Source organism: Mesoplodon bidens (genome assembly GCF_964165515.1).
Source record: "Mesoplodon bidens genome assembly, chromosome: 19".
Taxonomy (NCBI): Eukaryota; Metazoa; Chordata; class Mammalia; order Artiodactyla; family Ziphiidae; genus Mesoplodon; species Mesoplodon bidens.
Window position 1 is genome coordinate 19,056,215 of NC_138179.1, and position 27,208 is coordinate 19,083,422.

General features: G+C 46.9%; 2 protein-coding genes across 4 annotated transcripts in view; one reads left to right on the forward strand and one right to left on the reverse strand.

Annotated features, from left to right (window-relative positions):
- The window catches only part of ZZEF1 (zinc finger ZZ-type and EF-hand domain containing 1), a 112,971-nt gene extending 99,918 nt beyond the window's left edge, over positions 1 to 13,053 (reverse strand). For all 3 annotated transcript variants that reach the window (XM_081219635.1, XM_081219634.1, XM_081219633.1), the window contains exon 1: positions 12,137 to 13,053. In XM_081219635.1, coding sequence (XP_081075761.1) covers positions 12,137 to 12,490 — 354 coding nt within the window. In that variant the 5' untranslated portion in view covers positions 12,491 to 13,053. The remainder of the gene's footprint in view (positions 1 to 12,136) is intronic.
- Positions 13,035 to 26,112, forward strand: CYB5D2 (cytochrome b5 domain containing 2). The gene is made up of 4 exons (XM_081219636.1): positions 13,035 to 13,305; positions 18,987 to 19,127; positions 23,004 to 23,190; positions 23,689 to 26,112. Exons 1-4 carry the CDS (start codon positions 13,050 to 13,052, stop codon positions 23,903 to 23,905), a joined length of 801 nt encoding a protein of 266 aa, XP_081075762.1. The 5' UTR covers positions 13,035 to 13,049; the 3' UTR covers positions 23,906 to 26,112.
- Positions 26,113 to 27,208: the final 1,096 nt, after the last annotated feature.

Here is a 27,208-nt window from a genome sequence, read left to right on the forward strand (position 1 = left end):
CAACGAAGACCCAACACAGCCCAAAATAAATTAATTTAAAAAAAAAGGAATCGTCCTTAAAGAAATGCACAAGTTGTAAAAATCTAACACTTAACATCTAGTTTGTTTCACAGAAGCCAATTTACTTAGCACTTATTCAACACCATCCGACAGGCAGCCATATATACTTGACCCCTGCTTGGGTATGTGCATATTGGGATACAGGGCACAGTCCTTGCTCTCCAAAATCCTGACAGCCTAGAAGAAGACAGATACGTAAACCGAGAGCAGCAATGTGACAGGTGTGATAATTATAATACAGAAGTAACAGCATAAACAACTATAATAGCTGATACTTACTATTAAGTAAGCATTTACTAGGCACCAGACAGAGTTCTAAGTACCTCACCTGGATCAACTCATATTTTCTACAACCCTAAAGTCGGTACTATCGCTTTACTAGAGAGGGAAAGAGAGGTTAAGCATTTTGTTCAAGGTCACATGGTTAGTACTGGTAAATGATGGAGCTTGGATTCCAATCCTGGCTTGATCTGGGACCCCACACTGTCAACCACTATGCTATGAGCTAACAGAAGCACTCCAGATGCCAGAAGCCCAGGAGGGGTAGGGGCGTTTGGGGAAAATGGCCCTCAGAAAAATGACCCTCGAATTGAGCCTTAATGAATAACTAGGAATTTGCAAGTATATGAAGACAGGGAGGCCATCCTGGGTAGAGGAGACAGAGTGTGAAATAGACACAGAGTGCACCACAGATTGTGAGAACTATAACCTACCTGTGGTGTGGAAAGGAGGCAGGGACGGGGGATGAAGAGACACACAGAGGTCAGAATAGAGAGAACCTGGCCAACCAGGCTACAGAGCTCAGATCTCGCAGCAAGGGTACCAAGAGGCTGCTGGAGAAGACTAAGGGTGGAGGGGGCCGAGCATCCCAGATCTATAGAGGCTCCCATATTGGAATGGACCTACAAATCTCTTAAAATATGTTCCTTTATACTGCTGAACCCCTTCTCCAGTGTCTCTGTGACATACATTGGTGATGGGAAGCTCATGTCTTCTGGCCAGTTGACAGCAACAATGCTCTTCTCTATACACGAAATGGAAATCTCCATCCCTGATGTTACCACCCCGTGGGGCCCTTCAGAACACATCTGTTCCTTCTACCCCAAAACAGCCTGAAGACCACTGGAAACACTGATCAGGTCCCCAAGTTTCTTCAAACCCTCCATCCTTCAGCCAGTTCCCTATCTGGTATGGCTTCTGGTCTCATCCCATCCTGGCTGCCCCCCTCCAAGATCCCTCCAATTTGACAATAAACCTCAGAGCAGAGCCTCTCAACTTTCATCAGCTGATCCACTATAAGAAATACATTTTATATCATGAGCCAGTATACATGTCACTGGTATAAAAGTTTGGTGAAACAATGTAGCTTTTCTTATCAGATATAATGTACCCTGATCTTTTCTATTCCATTCTACTCTTTCATTTTTTTTTAACTTGCAGGTTAACACTGACTAAATAGATTTCCAACCCACTGAAGGGACAGTCTGAAACTCTCTGCCCTGGAACACGGGGCCTCAGACCCAACTCGATACACTGGGTCTAGCCTCACGGTGTAAAGTAAAGCAAGTCTACCTTTGCCTCTCTGCATACAGAGCAAGACCCCCAATTTCCATGGAGTCTCCACACAGACAGCAACCTGGACTAATCTGCTGTATTCCTCCTCCTCCTCCTCCTCTCCTGCTCCAGGTCTCTTCTTGTCACACCCGCTACGTGCTCTGCCGTCCACATGACAACTATGCAGGCAGTTCCCAAGTGCAGGCATTATGCTAGGGAGCATGTAGGAGATAAAGAGTATAACACAATCAGACTAAGGGGAAATGTGGGTAAGAGATCAGTGTCACATGGACCTGTTACTCTCTGTGAGACCTGGGACAAGACTCTTGGCCTCTCTAAGTCTCAACTCCTCTTCCCACCCAACCTTCCTTCATAGCTTGTTGTGGAGGTCCAAAGGTTTCATGAACAAGACTATGCCTAGTAAACTGCAAAGAACTATTAATACATTCTAATTAGAAAAGGGCAGCATGGGGCCAGGCTCAGACCATTCCTGTCTAACCTTTTTAACCACTACTGGGACCAAGACCACAGTACACATAAGAGAATGAACCAAAATCATCGCAGACCAGAACTGTGGGCTCAGACCAGCAGAATGCAATGCACCAGGCTTACATATAAAGGCTGCACACTGGTTCAACTTGGAGAAGCACACTCCATCAGAAGTCAAAAGATCTAGGTCTGGTCCTAGTTCTGCCACTTGTTGGATGAAAGGGTCACTTATTCATTTAAGGCCTTAGATAACTCATCTGTAAGGCTGTTTCACATTCCATGTCTAGTGAAGTACTGAAGGGCTGTCCCAGAAGATGGAGTAAACAATCCTAGAGCAGAGACAGAACAATAGAGAAGAATAACACCACTAACAGCAACATTTACTGAGCATTAAGCATGTGCCAGACACTGTTCTAAGGGCTTTGCATGAATTCATTTAATCTTCACACTGACTATATAAGGTAGATACTATTATTATGCTCATTTTATAGCTGAGGCAACTGGGACCCAGAGTGGTCATGTAAGTCAATCAAGGTCACACGGCTTGAGGATGGTGGAACTAGGATTTGCCCACAAGCAGGCTGAGTCCAGGGCCCAATTCTCAAGCTCAGTCTAAAAAAGAACAGTGGAACAGGCAGACTTATAAATCAGCAAACTCAGAACTTCCCTGGCGGCGCAGTGGTTAAGAGTCAGCCTGCCAATGCAGGGGACATGGGTTCGAGGCCTGGTCCAGAAAGTATCCCACATGTCGCAACTAAGCCCGTGCGCCACAACTGCTGAGCCTGAGCTCTAGAGCCCAGGAGCCACAACTACTGAGCCGACATACCACAACTGTTGAGGCCCGTGCACCTAGAGCCCAGGCCCCACAGCAAGAGAAGCCACCACAATGAGAAGCCCATGCAGCACAACGAAGAGTGGCCCCCACTCGCCACAACTAGAGAAAGCCCACACACAACAATGAAGACCCAATGCGGTCAAAAATAAATAAATAAAATAAATAAGTTTATTTTAAAAAATGTAAAAAATAAATAAGTAAATAAATCAGAAAACTCGCTAATACCTTTAACAGGCTAACTGTCCAAGATGTTACAGAAGTGATCCTGGGGCAGGTGGGGGACAGGCTGCCTGCAATGGCTACAAAGGTCCCAGCCAACTCAGACTCTAGACCAGGTCCCAAAGAAACATCATTCCCCAAGTTTTGCTTTCTCTCACCTCAATATATTTCCACATGCTGGGCCTTTCAAATGGAATATCCCTTTCTTTCTTTGCCTGGCAAATTCTTTCAGCTTCTCAACCTTTGGTTTGGTGAAGCCTTTCCCAAACTCCCATGCTACGGTTAAATGCTTCTATGTGGTCCTTGAAAGTGGAAAGGGCTTAGCAGGGAGCAAAGGGCTGAAGCGAGAGAAAGCGAGCAAAGGACAAAATTCCCCTCATATATGGGACACAGTAAATGGACCCAGCTGGCTAAATAGCACTGGGAGGTAAGAGTGGAAGGGTATAAAGACTTAAATGTTAGACTAACATTTGGTTCTGAAGGCAATGGGAAGCCAATGAAGTTTCTAAAGCAAGACAGTCCATAATGAAGCGGTATTCTGGAAATCAGGGAAAGGCAAAACAGATCCGTGACCTTTCCTCCATAGCTCTCGTGGATTGTGAAGTTCTCCAAAAGAAAGCCAATACCATCACTCCCCCCAAAGCAAAGCACAAAGAGCCAGAATAACCTCCAATTCTCCCAGGATCTTCCTCTTCTGCATGGCCTCGTCACTATCAATGGCCAACGCTTACTGAAGGCTTCCTGTGTGCTGGAGAAGTGCAGGCAGTGCCTCAGAGCCCCATGGCAGAGCAAGGCTACACAGCGTGCTCTAAGTGCCAGAAGACCTGCACAGAACAGGAAACAAGAGCCTCAAGGGTAGGACTGAAAATACGATTATATAGAAGCCATCTGAATCATGCCACAGGAAAGGCTTGGTACCGACCAGGTGATGGTGCCAAGGCAGGGAATCTTGAAGAACTCATAGAAGCAAGGTCCACACACAGGACAAGGCAGGTGTCCCACAGGGGACCGAGGTAGATAAGGTCGGAGGGAGACAGGCTGGCCTGTGGGCTCCGACTCATTCAGAGGAATATGTACTTGATCCCTCAAGCAGTGGGGAGCCTCTATAGGCTCTGAGCTGAGGGTAAGCAATGCTTGTAGCCTGCTTCTGCGTTACAGTACATTCACACGTCTCTCACACTCTGTGTCTTGACAGAGTACAGAATTACATCTGTATAATTCTATTTGCATAGTTCTTGGGCTCAGAGCCATTCTAAATTAATTGATCAATACTATGACATGATAATGCCAAGATGGTATTTTTCTCCAAATTTCCTCTAAACCCAACAGTGACTAAGAACCTTTTTAAGTTTTCACTAAAACTGTATTTAACTATTTCCTCCAATGTCAAGAAATAACTTCTTGGGGATTCCCTGGTGGTCTAGTGGTTAGGACTCTGCATTCTCACTGCTGAGGGCCCAGGTTCGATCCCTGGTCAGGAAACTAAAATCCCACAAACCGCGTGGTGTGGCAAAAAAAAAGAAAAGGAAAGAAAAGAAAAATCTTCTTATTAAAAGGTTATGGATTGAATATAAAATGTGAGGTTGGAGAATGAGGACTGTACCATATTCAATCTGTCAAATCAAACTGAGGGCTCCATGGGGAAAATACCTACTGAGCACTGGCTATGAGCTGGGACTGTGCTAAGACAGTAAATAAATGAATAAAAATGGTCCTTCCTTAAATGGACAAACTCTTAGAAAGGTATAACCTTCCAAGACTGAACCAGGAAGAAACAGAAAATATGAACAGACCAATCACAAGTAATGAAATTGAAACTGTGATTAAAAATCTTCCAACAAAAGTCCAGGACTAGATGGCTTCACAGGTGAATTCTATCAAACATTTAGAGAAGAGCTAACACCCATCCTTCTCAAACTCTTCCAAAAAACTGCAGAGGAACACTCCCAAACTCATTCTGTGAGGTCACCATCACCCTGATACCAAAACCAGACAAAGATACTACAAAAAAAGAAAATTACAGACCAATATCACTGATGAATGTAGATGCAAAAATCTTCAACAAAATACTATCAAACAGAATCCAACAACACATTAAAAGGATCATACACCATGATCAAGTGGGATTTATCCCAGGGATGCAAGGACTCTTCAACATATGCAAATCAATCAATGTGATACACCATATTAACAAACTGAAGAATAAAAACCATATGATCATCTCAATAGATGCAGAAAAAGCTTCTGACAAAATTCAACACTCATTTATGATAAAAACTCTCCAGAAGGTGGGCACAGAGGGAAACTACCACAACGTAATAAAGGCCATATACGACAAACCCACAGCAAACATCATTCTCAATGGTGAAAACCTAAAAGCATTTCCTCTAAGATCAGGAACAAGACAAGGATGTCCACTCGCACCACTACTATTCAACATAGTTTTGGAAGTCCTAGCCACAGCAATCAGAGAAGAAAAAGAAATAAAAGGAATACAAACTGGAAAAGAAGAAGTAAAACTGTCACTGTTTCCAGATGACATGATATTATACATAGAGAATACTAAAGATGCCACCAGAAAACTACTAGAGCTAATCAATGAGTCTGGTAAAGTTGCAGGATACAAAATGAATGCACAGAAATCTCTTGCATTCCTATACACTAACAACGAAAGATCAGAAAGAGAAATTAAGGAAACAATCCCATTCACCATTGCAACAAAAAGAATAAAATACCTAGGAATAAACCTACCTAAGGAGGTAAAAGACCTGTAGTCAGAAAACTATAAGACACTGATGAAAGAAATCAAAGATGACACAAACAGATGGAGAGATATACCATGTTCTTGGACTGGAAAAATCAATATTGTGAAAATGACTATACTACCCAAAGCAATCTACAGATTCAATGCAATCCCAGCAAATTACCAGTGGCATTTTTTACAGAACTAGAACAAAAAATCTTAAAATTTTTATGGAGACACAAAAGACCCTGAATAGCCAAAGCAGTCTTGAGGGAAAAAAACAGAGCTGGAGGAATCAGACTCCCTAACTTCAGACTATACCATAAAGCTACACTAATTAAGACAATATGGTACTGGCACAAAAACAGAAATATAGATCAATAGAACAGGATAGAAAGCCCAGAGATAAACCCAAACACATATGGTCACCTTTTCTTTGATAAAGGAGGCAAGAATATACAGTGGACAAAAGACAGCCTCTTCAATAAGTGGCGCTGGGAAAACTGGACAGCTACATGTAAAAGAATGAAATTAGAACACTCCCTAACACCATACACAAAAATAAACTCAAAATGGATTAGAGACCTAAATGTAAGACCGGACACTATAAAACTCTTAGAGGAAAACATAAGAAGAACACTCTTTGACATAAATCACAGCAAGATCTTTTTTGATCCACTTCCTAGAGTAATGGAAATAAAAACAAAAATAAAAAAATGGGACCTAATGAAACTTAAAAGCTTTTGCAAAGCACAGGAAACTACAAACAAGACAAAAAGACAACCCTCAGAATGGGAGAAAATATTTGCAAACAAATCAACAAACAAAGGATTTATCTCCAAAATATATAAACAGCTCAAGCAGCTCAATATTAAAAAAACAAACAACCCAATCCAAAAATGGGCAGAAGACCTAAATAGACATTTCTCCAAAGAAGACATACAGATGGCCAAGAAGCACATGAAAAGCTGCTCAACATCACTAATTATTAGAGAAATGCAAATCAAAACTACAATGAGGTATCACCTCACACCAGTTAGAATGGGCATCATCAGAAAATCTACAAACAACAAATGCTGGAGAGGGTGTGGAGAAAAGGGAACCCTCCTGCACTGTTGGTGGGAATGGAAATTGATACAGCCACTATGGAGAACAGTATGGAGGTTCCTTAAAAAACAAAAAATAGAATTACCATATGACCCAGCAATCCCACTACTGGGCATATACCCTGAGAAAACCATAATTTAATAAGACACATACAGGACTTCCCTGGTGGTGCAGTGGTTAAGAATCTGCCTGCCAATGCAGGGACACGGATTCAAGCCCTGGTCCAGGAAGATCCCACATGCCGCGAAGCAACTAAGCCCGTGCGCCACAACCACTAAGCCTGTGCTCTAGAGCCCGCGAGCCACAACTACTGAGCCTGAGTGCCACAACTACTGAAGCCCGTGCGCCTAAAGCCCGAGCTCTGCAACAAGAGAAGCCACTGCAATGAGAAGCCCATGCACCACAACAAAGAGTAGCCCCCGCTCACCGCAACTAGAGAAAGCCTGTGTGCAGCAATGAAGAACCAACAACGAAGACCCAATGCAGCCAAAAATTAATTAATTAATTAATTTTAAAAAAAGACACATGCACCCCAATGTTCACTGCAGCACTATTTACAATAGCCAGGTCATGAAAGCAACCTAAATACCCACTGACAGACGAATGGATAAAGAAGATGTGGGGACTTCCCTGGCGGTGCAGTGATTAAGAATCCGCCTGCCGGGCTTCCCTGGTGGCGCAGTGGTTAAGATTCCGCCTGCCAATGCACGGGACATGGGTTTGAGCCCTGGTCCAGGAAGCTCCCACATGCTGTGGAGCAACTAAGCCCGCGAGCCACAACTACTGAGCCCACGTGCCACAACTAATGAAGCCCACGCGCCTAAAGCCCGTGCTTCGCAACAAGAGAAGCCATGACAATGAGAGGCCCATGCACCACAATGAAGAGTAGTCCCCACTCGCCGCAACTAGAGAAAAGCCCGCGCACAGCAACGAAGACCCAACGCAGCCAAAAATAAATAAATAGATAGATAGATAGATAGATAGAAAGAATCTGCCTGCCAATGCAGGGGACACAGGTTCGAGCCCTGGTCCGGGAAGATCCTACATGCTGCGGAGCAACTAAACCTGTGCACCACAACTTCTGAAGCCCGCGTGCCTAGAGCCTGTGCTCCACAACAAGAGAAGCCACAGCAGTGAGAAGCCCGTGCACCACAACAAAGAGGGGCCCCCGCTCGCCGCAACCTGAGAAAGCCAGTGCACAGCAATGAAGACCCAACGTAGCCAAAAATAAATAAATAAAATAAAATAAATAAATTTATTTAAAAAAAGATGTGGTACATATATACAATGGAATATTACTCAGCCATAAGAAGGAACGAAATTGGGTCATTTGTAGAGACATGGATGTATCTAGAGACTGTCATACAGAGTGAAGTAAGTCAGAAAGAGAAAAACAAATATCGTATATTAACGCATATATGTGGAACCTAGAAAAATGTTACAGATGAACCAGTTTGCAGGGCAGAAACAGAGACACGGATGTAGAGAACAAATGTATGAACTCCAAGGGGGGAAAGTGGCGGGGGGGTGGGGGGGTGGGGGGATGAATTGGGAAATTGGGATTCACATGTACACACTGATGTGTATAACACAGATAACTAATAAGAACCTGCTGTATAAAAAATAAATAAAATAAAATTCAAAAAAGAAAATGGCCCTTCCTTCAGACTTTACAACCCAACAAATTTCACAAAGTAGGCACCAAAGCTAATACAGAAAATTAATAAAATAAGACCTATTCGTACTAAATTCCCACATTCAAGGCATCTGCTATCATCCTGTGTTCAGCACTTTTTTCCTGCTCCAGAGTCTACATGATTTTCTGGAAGCTTATCATATTAAGAGCACAACATCTAATCTCTAATCTCTGATGTCAAATAAGAATTTAATTTTAACTCTAATTCCTCTTCTACATAGGAGTCAGTTAAATTAAATATTGCTCCCTGTGAGCAAATCAAAGAGTCCTTCTCCATGGACCACACCCACCAAGAGAAAAGGTGTGTTGTACTATAAAATGATAACGTTTCAGACTTTGGTCTTTGATACAAGTTCAAGAATTTTTTTAGGACAACACCTCAAGCAACTGAGGTCACAGGAGTGTGAAGGCAAGACAGCTGGGTACACATGGATGGCAACAGGAGCCGGAAGAACCAACAGGTACAACTTGGAAACTCTTACCATTACACTAGTAAATCCTATACACCGATGAGAACCTGCTCTACAATCTGGTCCCTGCCTGCTTCCTAGCCTTGTTCTCCTCCTGCTGCAGTCTATGAAATTGTAACCCAATATCTGTTTTCCTCTTCCTCAGTAATTAAATCCTGATTTTTAGCTGAATATACGGCCATGGAATAAGGATCTTTCCCAGCCTCCCTTGCAGTTAAGTGTTAGCCATGTAACTGGGTTTGGCCAAAAGGGTTTGTGGCCCTCTCCTTCCTCTTCCCTCTCCTGCTGGTTGTGCAAAGCAACAGCAAGACTCATTTGGGTCATTAAGTGGAAGGTGACTGTGGAGGATGACAGCACAAGAAGATGGACAGAGTCAGGTCCCTGATAATTGTGAAGCTGCCATATCAATCCTGGACTGCCTAAGTGGACTTTTACATAAAAAGCTTCTTTACCATTTAAAGCACTGATGCACTGGATTTTCTGTCTTGAAGCAGCTTTGTAACCATAACACGTCCTACCATTCTTTCTGATTCTCTGTTCTCTGGACTTGGGACTTGTGTATTCGACTCCCTCTGCCTGAAACACTGCTAACACCTCTGCTCCTTGTCTGCTTTCAGCCTTCAAATCAGAGCTGAAAAGTTAACTTTCTCAGGTAAGTCTTCCTTGACGCCCTGGATGAGGTTAAATACTCCTATTTTTTCACTATGTTTTCCCTTGGATAATACCACACCTATAACTGCTGGGTTAATGTGCATCACTTTCAGTACTAGATACTCTTTAAGAACAAGTTATCTGCTTTGTCCACTGTCATCCAAGTGCTGAGCACTCAGCATATGCCCAACAAATATTTGCTCAGTGAATGAATGGATAACGTCATAGCCCTTGAGTGAATTCTGGACCACACCTCCAGGCCTTCTGGCCTTACATTATGGGACTCCCGTAGCTCTATTCCTATCAGACACTCTCACAATGTAAACACTGTTTCTCTCCATTCTCTTTTGGACAATTTTGAAATGTGCTAACTCCTTCAAGAGATCTGCACAGCTCTTTCTGACACTGCTTCATTTTCTCTTTATACACCTAGGACTAGAGTGGGAAGTATTGGGAATTCCCTGGCAGTCCAGTAACTAGGACTCCACACTTCCACTGCAGGGGGCCCAGGTTTGATCCCTGCTCAGGGAAATAAGATCCCACAAGCCACGCAGCGTGGCCAAAAAACAAAACAGAAAGATAGAGTGGAAAGTATTATGCATGCTCCTGGAATTAAAAAAAAATGGAGACACTTCACTAAGTTATATGACCAACATTTTCAAAAGTCGGGATTCTTTACAGGTATTTTTTTTTTTTTTTTTGCGGTACGCGGGCTTCTCACTGCTGTGGCCTCTCCCATTGCAGAGCACAGGCTCTGGACGCGCAAGCTCAGCGGCCACGGCTCACGGGCCCAGCCGCTCCACGACATGTGGAATCTTCCCAGACCGGGGCACGAACCCGCATCCCCTGCATCGGCAGGCAGACTCTCAACCACTGCGCCACCAGGGAAGCCCTTTACAGGTATTTTTAAAAGGAAAATATAAGAAACACACAAACCACATTATCTGAATTCTGGCCATGTAGAGTAAAACATCCTTAAAATATTTTAAAAGCCTCTGGTTTTAAAGTGTACATCACTTTTTAATGGCATTACAAGTACCTGTCAGTTTACTGCTTTATGCACTCACCCTTCATTGACACTGAATATACTACATGGTTTACCCATTTTCACAAATTAAGCATCTTTTTGTTTTAACATTGTGGAGTTAAAGAAATAGGGCCCCAAGAAGGAGGTAGTGTGACGTAAGAAAAACAAACAAAAAACCAAGAGATCTGAGTGACAGTCTCAGTTTTGCCAATGATTCACAGGGTGATCCTGGATCAGTTCTTTTCTTTTCTTTTTTTTTTTGGCGGTACGCAGGCCTCTCACTGTTGTGGCCTCTCCCATTGCGGAGCACAGGCTCCGGACGCGCAGGCTCAGTGGCCATGGCTCACGGGCCTAGCCGCTCCGTGGCATGTGGGATCTTCCCGGACCGGGGCACGAACCCGTGTCCCCTGCATCGGCAGGCAGACTCTCAACCACTACGCCACCAGGGAAGCCCTAGTTCTTTTCTTAACTCTAAAATGAAGAATGCGGTACAGCTAATTTCTAAGATCCCTTTCAAGGAAAATATTTTGTTGCCATATCAATTTGCAGTTAATCACTTAACAGAAACAATGTTGGTGACTATGCCCAAAACTATTATATACAATTACAAGTAGTGACAGGAAACCTGGTATTTGCCTGTCAATTTTAGGTTCTAGGTAGGTTTAAATGAGTCGAAAATATGACTTTTCAAAGTTGTAAAACAAATGTGTGTTTTGGAAAAGCTAGTTTCTGCGTGATGAGAATGGCTTTCAGAATGTGAAAGTTTCCAATAGAAATTTCCAATAGAAATAGTGTTGTTCTCCTCCCACATTCGTCAGGCCCACACACTGGATTCAGAAGGGGCTCTGCAAAAACCCACTGGCCAATAAAACAGAATGGTTTTCATGGCCACTTCCTTGATCCCTAGAGCACATCTCCCTTAAACCATTCTGGAGCATGATAAGGAAGCTCCAGAGGGCAGTTGATGCAGAGTCAGGCAACAGCACAAAGGTCTATACTACAGCAACATGCAAAGACATATACACTTGTCCAGTACTTCCGAGCAAGAACGGCCTAGTCCAGGATTTCCACACCTCTAATAAAGGTTAAAGAGATTCACAGTCGTCTCCCGAAGTGAACAGGCTGGAAGCGCCCACAGTGAGTCAAGGCACACTCATGCTCCTATTCTGGGAACCTGTACACCCTATGGGTTCCTGCCCAGCCTCTCCAAAACCACCGCCCACCTCTTCACGCCCTTGGGGACGACCGCCCTGCCCTCGCCCCACAGTGGCCAGTCAGCCCTGACCTCCTCGAACCGCTCGCCCGAGAAGCCGGCGCCACGAGCCTCCAGCAGCTCCCCGAACTGCTCCAGGGTGACGGACTCTTCGCCGCGGCCCAGCCGCTCTTCCAGCCAGCGCAACAGCGCGCCGTGGTGCCTGGACACCAGAGACTCGCAGGGCGGCGCGGGCCGCAGCGCAGCCGCCGCCTCTCGCAGTCGGGCCGGCTCCAGTAGCGCTGCGGCGGGAGGTAGCGCCGGGGCCGCGGGGCCCGGGCCGGGGGTCGTCCCCGAGTCCTTGGCCCAGTCCTGGTGCGGACCCCAGCCCTCGCCCCCGGCGGCTGCCGCTTCGTCTTCACTGCTGTGACTCGGAGCGTTCCCCATGAGGTCTCCGTCTCGGGCACCCGGCTCTGCCGCCGCCGCCGCCTCCCCGCCACGACCTGTCAACCTCCGACGGCACCCGGCGGGCGGGGACGGGGAAGAGACGGCGGCGGCTGCGGCTTCCGGCTTCCTCGCCGACAAGCGAGGATTGATGTCGCAAAGGCGCCGTCAAGCGGACTCCACCAGCTGTCGTGAGACACCTAGCTAGGGCAGCCTGATTTCCAAGACGGCGCGTCTGTCATTACGTCTACGTCATCCCGCGGCCTCCTTTGCCATCTTTGTTGGGGGCAGATAATCTGCCGGTCAGGAAGGCTTCCTAGTGCTCACTTTCTCGGTGTCCCTCCACAGTCGCTAGCTATGCTGGAAAAGTACGAGAAAGAGTTGGAGCCAGGGAGTGAACTTTTCGCCAGACTTTCCCCTTTCAGTCCTCCGTTGTCCCCTTGGTGACAGGACACAGGAGAGCGCGCGTCGCGCCGGTGACGTCGCGGCCGGTTCTCCGCCATCTTAGTTGTGGACAGAGAGGCAGCAATCTCGGAGGAGTCGAGGCGGTGCGGCTGTCTAAATGCTGAGGCTCAGCAGGCGTGGGCTCTGGCTGGGCCTGGCCGCGGCGGCGGCGGCGGCGGCGGCGATGGCCGCACGGCTGATGGGCTGGTGGAGTCCCCGCGCTGACTTTCGCCTTTTCATACCCGAGGAGCTGGCCCGCTATCGCGGCCGCCCTGGGGACCCGGGCCTCTACTTGGCCTTGCTCGGACGCGTCTACGATGTGTCCTCTGGTCGGAGGCACTACGAGCCTGGGGCCCACTATAGCGGCTTCGCAGGTATTAGCGGGGCGGTTCACGCCTTTTCCTGGTACGACGCGGGCCGGTAGGCGCCTGCGCTTCATTCATTCACTTATTCATTCGTTTATTCATTTCCTCCCCACATTCGTCAGACCAGCGTGGGGACCGGGCTCAGCTGCATCATCCTTCTGGTCTGTTTTGACTCGGGCAGGACTATGGGCAACCGTTGGCAGCCTTTGCTTTCCCTGTCTTTCCCCACCGCTCTTCCTGAGTTAGGCTGGAGAAACACATCTCTTGCTTCTTACTAGTTACTTTTTACCCGCCAGCAGAAGCCCCCAGTACCTGCTTTGTGCCACACTGCGTGGCTCTCAGGGTCCAGAGATGAGTGACGCCCTGTCCCCGGCCTCAAGTGTTCCCCAAATGGTTGGAAATGATTCCAACCATTTCTTCGATGTGCCCCAATCGGAAGCGATCTTCCTTTCCCCCCACTCCAGGTTTCCCCTAAAAGTAGTACATTTGGTTTGAGTCGTTCTTGCTTCTAGTACAAATGCATTTGTCTGCCTTCCTTAAAAAAGTTTATCAGGTTAGAGCACAGGGAAGGAGTCTGGCCCCATTGACAGTCCTTCAGTACTTAGAACAAAGCTGGCACGTTAGGCCTCAAAGAACATTTGTCAAATGAGGATTATTCTGTCCTCCCTATTTTGTATCTTGGGGGATTGGAGGATGTGATTTGCCTAAAGCCCTCACAACTAAGTCCTGACAGGACTTGAACGAGGAGCACCAGCCTATTACTTTTAGAGATGTCATCTTACCAGCCCAGAAGAATGACCATCTCCTAGATTAAAAAAGAAAAAGAAAACGACAAGCAAGCCTACAGTCAGTGACTAAGCTGATATGAAATAAGCATTTCCCACTTGTCATTATTTCAGGAGAACTGGGAAGCTGCCTCTGGTACTTAAATACAAGTCACTTCCCTGTCTTTAGGGAGAACTTTTAAGAAATAGAAGCATTGACAGAGAAGGAATTAAGTTCAGTTGGTGTTGCTGAGCTCCTCAAACAGTCCAGAAGGGGAAGGGACTTACCCAGGGCTACACAGTGAGTTAGAAGCAGAGCTGGAACTGGAATCAAGTGTTTTACTTACCTGCCAGGTGAGGACACTTTGGTGCACTCCTGCCGTACTCTGATGCAGCCATCATGGCTGTATGCACAAGTGTGAGCAGAAAACGCTCCATTTCTGGAGTGATTTTTCTTTTGCAATGTGCTCTACTGTTGACTGAGTTCCTTTGTGCCCAGTATTTATTCACCATCCATTTACTGACCACTGCCACGTAGCTGGCCCTGTACCACGTGCGGAGGAATCAGAGATTATAACATTGCTCCCCAACACCTATGCACTCTAGTAGGGAAGCAGGTATGTTCACTTATTCGCTCAGTCAATATTTTAATTTTTTTTAAAGATATTCAGATGGTATAAAATCCACCCTTTTAAAGAGTACAAGTAGTTTTTAACATAGAAAGTTGTGTAAGTATCACTATTATCTCGTTCCAGAGCATTTTTATCACCCCCAAAAGAAACCCCATATCTATTAGGAGTCATTCCCCAACCCCTCTGACTACTTAGCCCCTGGCAACCAGTATCTACTTTCTGTCTCAAAAGATTTGCCTCTTCCGGGCATTTCATGTAAATGGAGTCATGCATATGGCCTTTTGTGTCTGGCTTCATTCACTTAGCATAATGTTTTCAAAGTTCATTCATGATGTATCAGCATGTCAAGACTCCATTCCTTTTTATGGCCAAATAATACTCCATTGTATAGATATACCACACTTTGTTGATCTATTCATTATTTCTTGGATATTTGGGTTGTTTCCACTTTTTGCTTATTATGAATAATGCTGCTATGAACATTATGTACAAGTTTTGTTGTGGACATGTGTTTTCAGTTCTCTTGTGTATATACCTAGGAGTGGAATTGCTGGGTCATATGGTAACTTATGTTTAACTTTCTGAGAAACTGCCCGTTATTTCCTAAAGTGGCTGCACCAACCTACATGCCCATCATCGATGTATTAGAGTTCCAGTTTCTTCATATTCTCAGCAAGCTTGTTACTTTTTTTTTCTTTTTGATTATAGCCATTTTAATGGGTTTGAAGTGGTATTTCATTGTGATTTTGGTTATTTGCATCTCACTGATAACTAATGATGTTGAGCATATTTTCATCTGCTTGTTGACCATTTGTATATCTTCCTTGGAGAAATGTCTATTCAAATCCCTTGTCCATTTTTAAATTGAGTTGTCTTTTTATTGTTGAGTTGTATATGTGAGTTCTTCATATATTCTGGACACTTAGACTCTTATCAGATATATAATTTGCAAATATTTCCTCCCATTCTGCAGGTTCTTTTCACTTCTTTTTGAAGTATAAATGACTCACAATATTAGGTTACTTTCAGGTGTACACCATAGTGATTCAATATTTTTATATATTACAAAATGATCACGATAGGTCTAGTGACCATCTGTCACTGTACAAAGTTATTACAGTATTATTGGCTCTGTGCCCTATGCTGTATCCCCATACTTACTTATAACTGGAAGTTTGTACCTCGTAATCTCCCTCACCTATTTCATTCAACCTCCTGCCTCCTTCCCTGTGGGCAACCACAAGTTTGTTCTCTGTGAGTGTATTTCTGTTTTGTTATGTCTTTTTTTGATTCCACATATAAGTGAAATTATATGGTATTTGTCTTTCTCTTACTTAGCATGATACCCTATAGGTCCATCCATGTTGTCGCAAATGGTAAGATTTCATTCGCTTTTATGGCTAATATTCCACTGTATATGTGTATATCCATTTATCCATCTATGGACACTTAAGTTGCTTCCATATACTGGCTATTGTAAATAATGCTGCAGTGAACATAGGGGTGCATATTTCTTTTTGAATTTGTGTTTTGTTTTCTTTGGATAAATACCCAGGAGTGGAATTGCTGGATCATATGGTAGTTCTATTTTTAATTTTTTTGAGGAAACTCCATAGTGTTTTCCATAGTAGCTCCCCAATTTACGTTCCCACCAACAGTGTACAAGGTTCCTTTTTCTCCACATTATCACCAGCACTTGTTATTTGTTGTCTTTTTGATAATATCCATTCCTACAGGTGTGAGGTGATATCTCATTGTGGTTTTGATTTGCATTCCTCTAATGATTAGTGATGCTGAGCATCTTTTCACTTGTCTGTTGGCCATTTGTATAGCTTCTTTGGAAAAAAATGTCTATTCAGGTCCTCTGCCAATTTTTAATCAGGTTGCTTGGGGTTTTTTTTGTTTGTTTTTTAATTTATTTATTTTAAATTTTTGGCTGCGTTGGGTCTTTGTTACTGTGCGCGGGCTTTCTCTAGTTGCAGAGAGCAAGGGCTACTCTTCGTTGCAGTGCGCGGGCTTCTCATTGTGGTGGCTTTCCTTGTTGTGGAGCACAGGCTCTAGGCACATGGGCTTCAGTAGTTGTGGCACAGGGACTTAGTTGCCCCGCGGCATGTGGGATCTTCCCGGACCAGAGCTCGAACCCGTGTCCCCTGCATTATCAGGCGGACTCTTAACCACTATGCCACCAGGGAAGTCCCTGTTTTGCTTTGTTCTGTTGATGTTGAGTTGTATGAGTTCTTTGTATATTTTAGATAGTAACCCTTTATCAGATGTATCGTTTGCAAATATCTTCTCCCATTCAGTAGGCTGCCTTTTTGGGTTTTGTTTGTTTATTTTGGCTGCGCCTCGAAGCTTGCAGGATCTTAGTTCCCCAACCAGAGATCAAACCCTGGCCCCCTGCAGTGGAAGCACGGAGTCCTAACCACTGGACCGCCAGGGAATTCCCTTGCCTTTTCGTTTTGTTGATAGTTTCCTTTGCTGTGCAAAAGCTTTTAAGTTTGACGTAGTTTCACTTGTTTACTTTTGCTTTTGTTTTCCTTGCCTGAGGAGACATTCCCCAAAATATTGCCAAGACCAATGTCAAAGAGCATACTGCCAGGAATTCCCTGGCAGTCCAGTAGTTAGAACTCTGCAGTTTCACTGACGAGGGCCCAGGCTCGATCCCTGGTTGGGGAACTAAGATCCCACAAACAGCACGGCCAAAAAAAAAAAAAAAAAAAAAAAAGAGCATGCTGCCTATGTTTTCTCTTGGGTGTTTTATGGTTTCAGGGCTTCACTTTCTTGATAGTGTCCTTTAATGCACAAAATTTAAAATTTCTGACCAAATCCTATTTATTTTCCCTCTGGTGGCTTGTGCTTTTGGTGTCCTAGCTAAGAAACCATTGCCTAATCCTAGGTCACAGACTTACACCTATGTTTTCTCCTAAGAGTTTTATATTTTTAGCTCATATATTCAGGTCATTGATTTATTGAGTCAATTTTATATATGGTAGGGGTCCAATTTCATTCTTTTGCATGTCGCTATTCAGTTGTCCCAGCACCATTTGTTGTAAAGACTATTCTTTCCCTCACTGAATTGGCACCCTTATTGAAAATCAATTAAATGTAAATGTATGGGTTTCATTCAGTCATGTATTTATTGAGAATATACTAAAGATCAGGCACTACCAGACACTGGGGAACTGATATTTAAGCTTGGTGTGTTCTTTTCCCTGATAAAACTTGCAGACTAGTAGAAATGACAGACGTTAAATAGTTATCACATAAGCAATTAATCAGTTATTTTTGTGATGAGTGTTAAAAGAACATACTGGTGTTACTAGAGGCCTTAGCCTAGTGGGGGAGGAGGAGAGCGAGGAAGTGAGTACAGTGGCAAGGTGAGGTTGGCGGTGGCAGGTGCAGAGCCTTGAATGGCCTGTTAAGGAATATGGGCAAAAGGAAGCCCCTGAGGATTCTGAAGCAAGAGAATGATATGATCAACTTATTTAAAATATCAGTCTAAGTGTTGTATGGAAAATAGATGAGCGGGGGACCAAATGAATGCAGGGAGACCTAGCAGGTTACTCTGGTAGTTCAGGTGAGTGATGACGGCAGCCCGGGCTTGCTTAGTAGTAGATGGGGCCAGGCAGACTGATATCTAGGAAGAAATTATAGGACTTGGGGACTGATTGGATGTGAGGGATGAAGGAGGAGTCAAGGACTACATTTCTGGACTGAGCAACTGGTTATTAACCGAGGCAGGGAGTACTAGAATAGAGGCAGGTTTCCAGGGGCTGGGGGTGCAGCATGGACATTTTGAACTTGTGACGTCTGAAAGTCATCTAAGGCACGCTGAGCAGACAACTGGATATACAGGTCTGGAGCTCAAGAGAAGTCTGAGCTAAACATACAAATCTGGCATCTTCGGCAGAGAGGTGGTACTTGAAACCACGGGAGTGGATGAGATTGTCAAGTGGAGGGTGTGGATGGAGCAAAGGAGGTGAACAAGAACTGCTGAGGCTGGGAGAACATGAGCTAGAGGGGTAGGAGGAACACCAAGAGTATAGCGTCACAGAAGCCAAGGGACATGGTCCACCATGCGAAATGTTGCTGAAAGTTAATGAAAGAACAGGATGCGTGCCAGAAAGTGTGTCTAAGATCCAGGAGCGTCTGTCACCGAGGGGGAGGAGGGATCAGCTTTGCTGGGGGCTGGGGAGTGAGGGTTTTTGGGAGATGTTGCTCAGAAAACAGATCCTTGAGTTGCTACAGTGTTGGTGATTTATAAGTTAATCTACTGGAAACATCTCCCCTGCAGGCCGAGACGCATCCAGAGCGTTTGTGACCGGGGACTACTCTGAAGGAGGCCTTGTGGATGATGTATCTGACCTGTCATTATCTGAGATGCTGACACTCCAAAGTTGGCTTTCATTCTATGAGAAGAATTATGAATTCATCGGTAAGTGTTCCACAGGTCATTTCCATAGATTTCATTTAGTTGTCTTGCAGTTGTTTTTTTGTTTTGTTTTGTTTGTCTTGCAGTTTTTTTAAGGGGCTAGAATTCTTTGGAGATTGGACTCAAGGTTAAAATCTGAAAAATGCCCATGGATTTTTCACCTTAAACTCTGGCTGTCAGTGTGGCGGTATGTCCCAGAAGGAAATGGCTGGGGTGCTTGTTTCCGTCAGCTTTTTTTTTTTGGCCGTGCCGCAGCTTGTGGGATCTCAGTTCCCTGACCAGGGATCCAACCCAGGCCCTCGGCAGTGAAGGCGCGGAGTCCTAACCACGGGCCTGCCGGGGAGGTCCCTGTTTCCCTCGCTCTCGCTCCTGGGAGAGGACTGCCCGACCACTGGCTTTGGCCTCTGCTGCCCCACAGCCTGTGCCACTCTTGAGTGACCCACCCAGGAGGGCAGCTTCCCCATCTCGCCGTGTTCCAGGCGTCTGGCTTCAGACACAGTCAGGGAGGCTCAACGCCTGTTTGCAAGTGGTTTTGACAAATATCCTTTTACTTCGTCCCCGAAGGAGACAGACATCAACCTGTGCCCATCCTCAACGAATTGCCTCCCAGGTGGAAGTCATGCTCATCAAACCCTTGTTCCAGCCAGTTGTGTGGAGCGCCGCACCTGCTACCTAAATGAGAAGATACCCAGCGGTGTCCTAAAGAAATGTTAGACACTGAACAGTAGATTGCTTCACAAACACTGACAACTGGGATGGCTGGGCCCCTTTTCTCCATCTACTGCTGCCCTGACCTCTCACTGGAGCCCACTTAGACACGGCTAATTTCCAGAGGAGCGTCAGTGTCACTTCACCACTGAACAGGTCTAAAGTGGAAGTTCTTTCTCTGCCCCTAACGCCCCTGCATGTCTGCTTCTGCCATTGCTCCCTGGGTTACCTTTGCTGAGAACCTTTCACTGGCATTTCCACCGACTCCTCTGTTCCCTCCACATCCACTACCCGAGGCTTCTGTCATGAATCTGAAGTTCTGTTTCCAGTGCCCCCTCTTCCACACCCACCACTGCTGGCCCGTCACCCCAACCTGCAGCACACCCCATCTTTGTTTTCACCCGGTCTGCACCAGGCCACTCCTCAGATCACAACTCTGTTTGCCACGGAAGGAACTGACCTCGATCCGTCTGGCCTTCGGAAGGCTTGGTTCTCCCTCTTCCCCATAAAGTTGCCAAACCAAAGCTGAAACATGACTGTGTTAATAAGAAGAAGAAAAGCGGAGTCCTGTGTGTCAGCAAAGGATGCCAGACCAAACACATCACACTGATAGCGAGGAGCACACTGATGTGTTTGGTAAGATGAGTGAGCTCGTCTTGTCTGAACAGTGTTAACGTGCAGGGGAGTGAGGGGCACGTGGTGAGAAATGCCTCCGAAGGACTGTAGTTAAAGTCAGGATATATTCGAGCATCTGCTGTGGATATGCTGTGGCTCTGGTCCTCATGGGGACCACAGACGGGCTGAATGCAGTCCCTGTCCTGTTAGCCCGTTCTGTAGGGGGAGGGCAGTGTTAGGTTCCTTCAGGGCACCAGAAACCCTCAGGACAGAGCGTCAGAAGATGAAGGTTTACTACACGGTGCACGCTGAAGGACGACAGCAGGAAGCCATCTTGGCAGCCACATGGCCAGGCCCCGAGGGGAAACGAGATGCCATTTTTGTGCTCTGGAGACCCGGCCAATGGTGGCCGCCATTCTCACAACACAGCTTCTGCCTTTTCTCTGTTGCCCCTACTACTGCTGTCCTCTCTCTGGGTCTCGTGTCTAAAACCCACCAGGACAGGCTTGTCACCATGCATACAGAGACCCTCTATAGGAGAAAGTGCGGTGCCAGGCCAACTCATAGACTGCAGGCCTGGGACTTGGGCCCTGATCCCTTCATTTATTCTAACAAGCGTTCAGAATGAATGCTCTGAACTAAGCTGCTTTGAGTGCGGGGGCCTCACTGGTGGGGAGAGCAATATCAATTCCAGATAGGACTGTGAATAAACTAAAACTAACGTGATGCATGTTTGGGCATGTGCGTGACACCTTTAGAGCAGACGGTCAGGGGAGGCCTCTTGGAGGAAATGAAAATTAAGCTGAGACCTGGAAGGTTAGAAGGAGCCAGCCATCCTGAGATCTGAGAAGAGAGTATTTCAGGCTGAGGGAACAGGGTGCGCGAGGTAGGGAGCAGCGAAGCATGGTCAGGGAGCCTACAGTGAGGGAGGGGACAGCTTAAGAGGAGGCTGAAGAAGCAAACACAAGTCAGATGGTTGTCTTGGAGGCCTTTGATAAGAAGTTTGTTTTATCCATATGTATTAAGAAGCCATAGGAGGGTATAAACCAGGCATGGAGGTGTGGTTTATGTTTTTAAAAGGTCACCCCAGCTACTCTGTAGAGAAAGAACTGTGGGAAGGAATGAGCTGAAGCAGAGACCACTGGGAGGCCACTGTCATAATCCATCATCTGGATTAGGGTGGTAGCAGTGGAAATGGAAAGGAATGGGCAGAATCAGGGTGTTTTTTAAAGGTTGGACCGACACGATGCGCTCATGGTTTGGACGTGAACAAAGGGAAGTGTACATATAGATGTGAAGGAGGAGTCAAGAGATCCAAGGCTCCTAAGCCAGGGAACACAGGCAGAAGTGATAAGAATAGGGACTTCCCTGGCGGTCCCCTGGTTAGGACTCTGCGCTTCCACTGCAGGGGGCCTGGTTTCAACCCCTGGTTGGGGAACTAAGATCCCGCGAGCCACATGGAGTGGCCGAAAAAACGAAGTGATAAGAATAGAATTGGAAAGGTCAGGATAGGGAGTTGGAACTTGAGAAGATGAACTGAATCTTGGGTACACGAACGTACCCTGGAATCTCAGTTCTCAGGGACTGAGAAGATTGGACAGACACAGCAGGGGCAGGTATGTACGGATACCTCCTCCTACTTGGGCAAACCTTCTAGAAGTGCTTTCTGCTGCTTCTCTTGCCCCGTGACAGGGACTGCTGTGAAAGCCACTTGCACTTCAGGACTCAGAGGTGAAAGTTCCTGCATCTAAGAACTGATCCCTTCTTGGCTCTGGCCCTACAGGCTCACTGACTACTTGCTGACCACTGCCATAGCTTAGACCTTACAAATTCTTACAGGGATTTTAAACTAAAACCAGTTGCCACTCAGTTTGTCCACTGAAGGACTGAGCCAGAAAAGAATGGTGGAGGGGAGAGCATGACCTCAGGGCCAGACCCACTTACTAGCTTCAGAGACTCCCCAGCTATTCAGTCTCCCAGTCTCTCTCCGAGGACCACGGGAGTCCTGATTTCTCTCTCAAACGGGTGTTGGGAGGATCACAAAATACTGGTCAAGTGCTAGCATGGCTCCTGATGCTGAGTGAACACTCAATAGATGACTTATTCATATCCATATAAGACAAAATAATTCAGTGTGGGGAAGAAGAGAGCCACAAACATGTTACGCAATAAGCCATTCATTCATTAAGCATTTCCTGAACACCTACTATGTACCTCAAGCACAGTGGAACATTGAAAAACGAGTGACATGTGGTTCCACTCTCAGGGAACCGATGTCCGGAAGGGGAAAGATTTTCTCATTTCCGTGCAGGAGGACTCTACACCTAGAACAGGGAGGCGTCTACCCAGAGTCGTGTAAGATGTTGAGAGACCTCGGGACAGAAGGCAACACAAGTCCCCCTCCAACCAGTTCTTAATAAATCAGCAGCCAGCAGGCTACTGTGGAAGGGGGAAGCCCTGGGGACTCGGCTTTACTAGGACTTCTGCAGGAGCTAAGCCTCTGTTCCTGCCCCCCCTCCCACGGCTACTCTGATGTCAGCTTTCCTGTCACCACAGGGAGGGTGACAGGAAGGTTCTACAGAGAGGATGGGCTACCTACTCCAGAACTGACCCAGGCAGAAGCCATGATCACCGAAGGCTTGGAGGCAAATAAACAGGAACTGAAAGAGAAGCAGAAGTTTCCACCATGCAATGCTGAGTGGAGCTCAACCCGGGGCAGCCGGTTCTGGTGCTCCCAGAGGAGGTAAACGGGCTTCCCTTCTGTTCCTCCCGCCTCTCCCCCAAATCCATCTTCTAGGTCACCACATCTGTGTTGTTCAGTGAGGCCATAAATTGACTGTTAACCCAAGGGAACTTTGTCAAAATACGTGTGCTCTGGGATAGCGATTCTCAAGCCAGGCGCTGCTTTTCAGACGCTCAGAGGCCAGTGGGGGAAAGCCTTTCACAGGTGTTGCCACCAGTGCAGGGAAGTGGCGCTGCCTCCTAGGAAGGCAGAGGGCAGGGGCCAGAGCAGCAGTGAAAGGACGATGGGCTCTGCCCTCGGAGGGGAACCTGGAGGACCTCAGGGGAGAGCAAGAAGGTTCGGGTGAACACTGCAGACTACCGCCTTGGGAAAACACCTAGGCGGCAAGTGAAATGGCTTCTACTTTTCACAAGGCCTGGCTCACTGCTCCCTCTCCTCCCTTCCCAGAGAAACTCACGACTTCATGCTTTAAGCAGCCCTCTTTCCTTCTCTCCTTAGTGGAGGTGTGAGCAGAGACTGGATTGGCGTCCCCAGGAAGCTGTTTAAGCCAGGTGCCAAGGAGCCCCACTGCGTGTGTGTGAGAACAACTGGCCCCCCGAGTGACCAGATGCCAGACAACCCTACGCACAGAAATCGTGGGGACTTGGACCACCCCAACTTGGAGGAATACACAGGCTGCCCACCCCTAGCCATCACATGCTATGTCCCCCTCTGAGCCGGTACCCTGTATGTCCATAACCCACAGGGAACCCTCACCTGCCTTTCCCTAATGGGCCCCTGACTCCTGTGCCCTCGGATGGCTCCTACATGAAACAAGAGGGCCTGGAAGGACTGGGCCATGCTCTGCAGACAGGACTCATGCCCCTCCCCATGGGCTCACCATTTTGGTGACTGAGGCCAGCGCTTGGCAACCTGCCTAGTACTGGTTGGCCTGTTTTTGCCACTATTCCCCTAGATCTCCTCACCATCATCCTTTGGAGTTCGCAGGTATTAATGGGCACAAATTGGACCAACTCAAAGCTAACTGGACAGACATGCAGAAGGGCTCTGAGCTCCAACAGCTTCCTTCCCACGGACTCCCAGGCTGCCCAGATCAGCTGCCGGCCTGGGCCCTGCTTGTAACTCCCACCCTGGTCAGGACATCGGGGGCTACATCATTCCCTTACAACTCAGAAACAAGCAGAGACATCCAGAAAAGCCATACGAACTAACAGTGTCAACACAACCCTGTTCCCGCTCCCCGCTTGCTAATGTGAGCCCTGACTTTTACAACCTTTCTTAAAAGTAAGACCTCTGCCCTTAGGCAAACTTGAATTTATCAATACAACCAAAAGCCACATTGAGTTAATTCGAGCTGGACCAATATAGTGAGAGGTGACAATAAAACAGGATAGGCTAATTCTGGAAATGGAAAAGTTTTTGCTTATAGGGATGCAGCAAATCCAGATGACTCTGAACAACGCAACAATTTAAAGCAAAGGTATTGTTTCTCTTTTAAACACTTAAAATTAGGGGTGGTGTGTTTTCAAAGGGAGAAGTCTACATTTTGAGCAAAAGGTAGTTTCACAGCTCTAACACGGACACTGGCTAGAGCAACATCAAAGTTTGGGCAAGGCTGCGAATGCCAATACAAACAGCCTCAACAGTGGGTGGTGTGTCCAAGGTCATCTGTAATCTCCCACACTGGACCAAGTTCATACCCGTTACCTCCTGGATTCTAGTTAAGCTCATGGGGGCAGAGTTCCTACCTTACAGGTAGGAAACGAATCTGGAGCGAATCTGGTTCATGGTCTCCCCATCTGCGCTTTCACCTCAACCTCTCCCAGTCCCCTCAGCTGTTAATCTAAACATTCTCTGTCCTCCCTTTCTTGGTCTTTTTCCCTCTCCTTTATCTTTAATCTCACTTAATAGCTTTCCAGATTCACGGACTAGAAATCGGAAGCTGCCTGCCCTGAACTGGCGTGGCTCGCTGCACTTTGGCCACAGCTGCTCTGCACGCCTGACTCCTGCTCTTGGCTCCTTTTGCCATCCAGGATCTTCCTCACCTGCCCTTCCGGTACCTTTAACCTCTTCCTGCCTCCCGGCTCTTCCCTCTAAGTCTGCATTCAACAGCTCACTTCCCTTCCCTCCTGCCCCATTCTTCTGAGGCCCCGTATCTCCTTCCTGTCCCTACTTCCCGCCCCAGCGAAGCTCTGGAGAACGCTGCATGTACTCAGTCTTTGCTCGTCAGCCCCCGTCTGCCTGCAACACAGTCGCCCAGCTTCGCCCTTCCCTGCGCCACAGCAGGATAAGTTCTGTACTGGCAAACCCACGGCCACATTCAATTATTACCTACCTGGACCTGTCCCATTTGAGGGCCCTCACGAAAGCCTCCCTTGGCTTTTCCCCCATTTCCCTTATCTCCCTCGGGGGTCCCTTCCAGCCTCCTGGAAAGCCTCTCCTCCACACGCCTTCCCACCAGCTCCTGTCGCTCCTGCGTCAGCTGCCAAGTCTGCCATCTAGTCCAGGCGGCTTTCCTGACCATTTCTGTAGGCACCGCAGACTCCACAGTTCTGGCATTTTGTCTTCATCTCCCTGGTGATTCTTCCAGTGTCCCTGGATGGTTCCACCATCGCCATCTTAAAGCACCCAGTCACACCAAGTAAGAATCCTGGCCATCAGACCCAGCCCCTTCCCTCCTGAGCCCCTCCTCCTGACCAGTCTCCAGGTCCTGGCAATCCCATCCCCTTACGTGTTCAGTACTCCTCCTCTGGTTGAGGCCTTCCTTTCTCACCTGATCTAACTGCACTCCCTCCAGCCCATCCTCCACGCTGCCAAGCCATCCCGGTGATGTTCACGCCATTCTCCATTTAAACCTCTTCAGTGGCTCCCTTATCTGTAAGGATCAGGTGCTAACTCTTCAGCGGCACACGAGGCCCTCCTAGGGTCCGTCTCCCACTGATCCCTCCAGCCTTCACCTCACTGCTTTATGCCTGCAACACCTTCACCCCGGCTGTCCCTTCTGCCTGGAATGACACGTCGTCTTCTCAATTTTTCTACCTCTTATCCCTTAATAACTCAGCTCAATCACCTGGGAGGCTTCATTAACCACTGGCCCACCAGTGGATTCAGACGCACTTTCCTCTAGGAAAATAATTCTGTGTTCACTTCTAAAATAACAAATGTCACAGTGCTCCGTAACTATGAACTTCCTATCAGCCTCTCACATTGGACTGCAGACTCTCTTTGAGACAGGGACCAAGGATCACTTGGCTTTGTACCCCCATATCCACCATACCTAGGACACGAGAAGTGTGCAGAATTAGCTCTCTTTTGCAGATGAGGCAACCAAGGCCCAAAGAACTTAATAAAGGCACACAGCAATGAAGCTGAGCCTAGAACTCAAGGTTCTTGTCCTGACTCAGTGCTATCTTCGTGCCTCCACGGCTTGGTATGTCTCTGCCCTCCCTGGAGCAGGAGCAAACGGTAAGGAGGCGAACTTAAGTGAGGACCTTATTCTGAGTTCCACACAGCCCTTGAGCTCAGTGCCTGAGGCACCCCTGCTGACTCAACCCCAGGCTAACTGAGAACTAGTCACTGCCACTGCTCTCCTTGGTCCTTAGTTATTCGACAGATATTTACCAAGCATCTGTGTGCCATGGGGTTGGGCTGGGGGGAAGTGAGGCTCCTGACCTCAAGGAGCTTGTAGTATGGCCGAGTAAAGCCCTGGTTAGAGCTGGCCTCTGGCCACTCCATTCCTGGGGTAGGAATGCAGGGATAGCGTGGAGGCCAGGTCCAGAGATGTTTAGATCCTTCCAAAACAAACTGATAAAGAGCAAAACAAGGCACTTAAAATCATCCCAGCCAAGTACAAACCTGAACTCTGGCTGATGCAAGACCCCTGAGCCCACATTTCAGGACACACTCATCCAGCCCCTGCGGGCTGCTCACTTCCTTGCTCAATGAGCACTCGTTTCCTTTTTGATGCCGACCACTTACTTTATAGGAAACAGCCTCCTCACACCAGGGCAGTGGATGA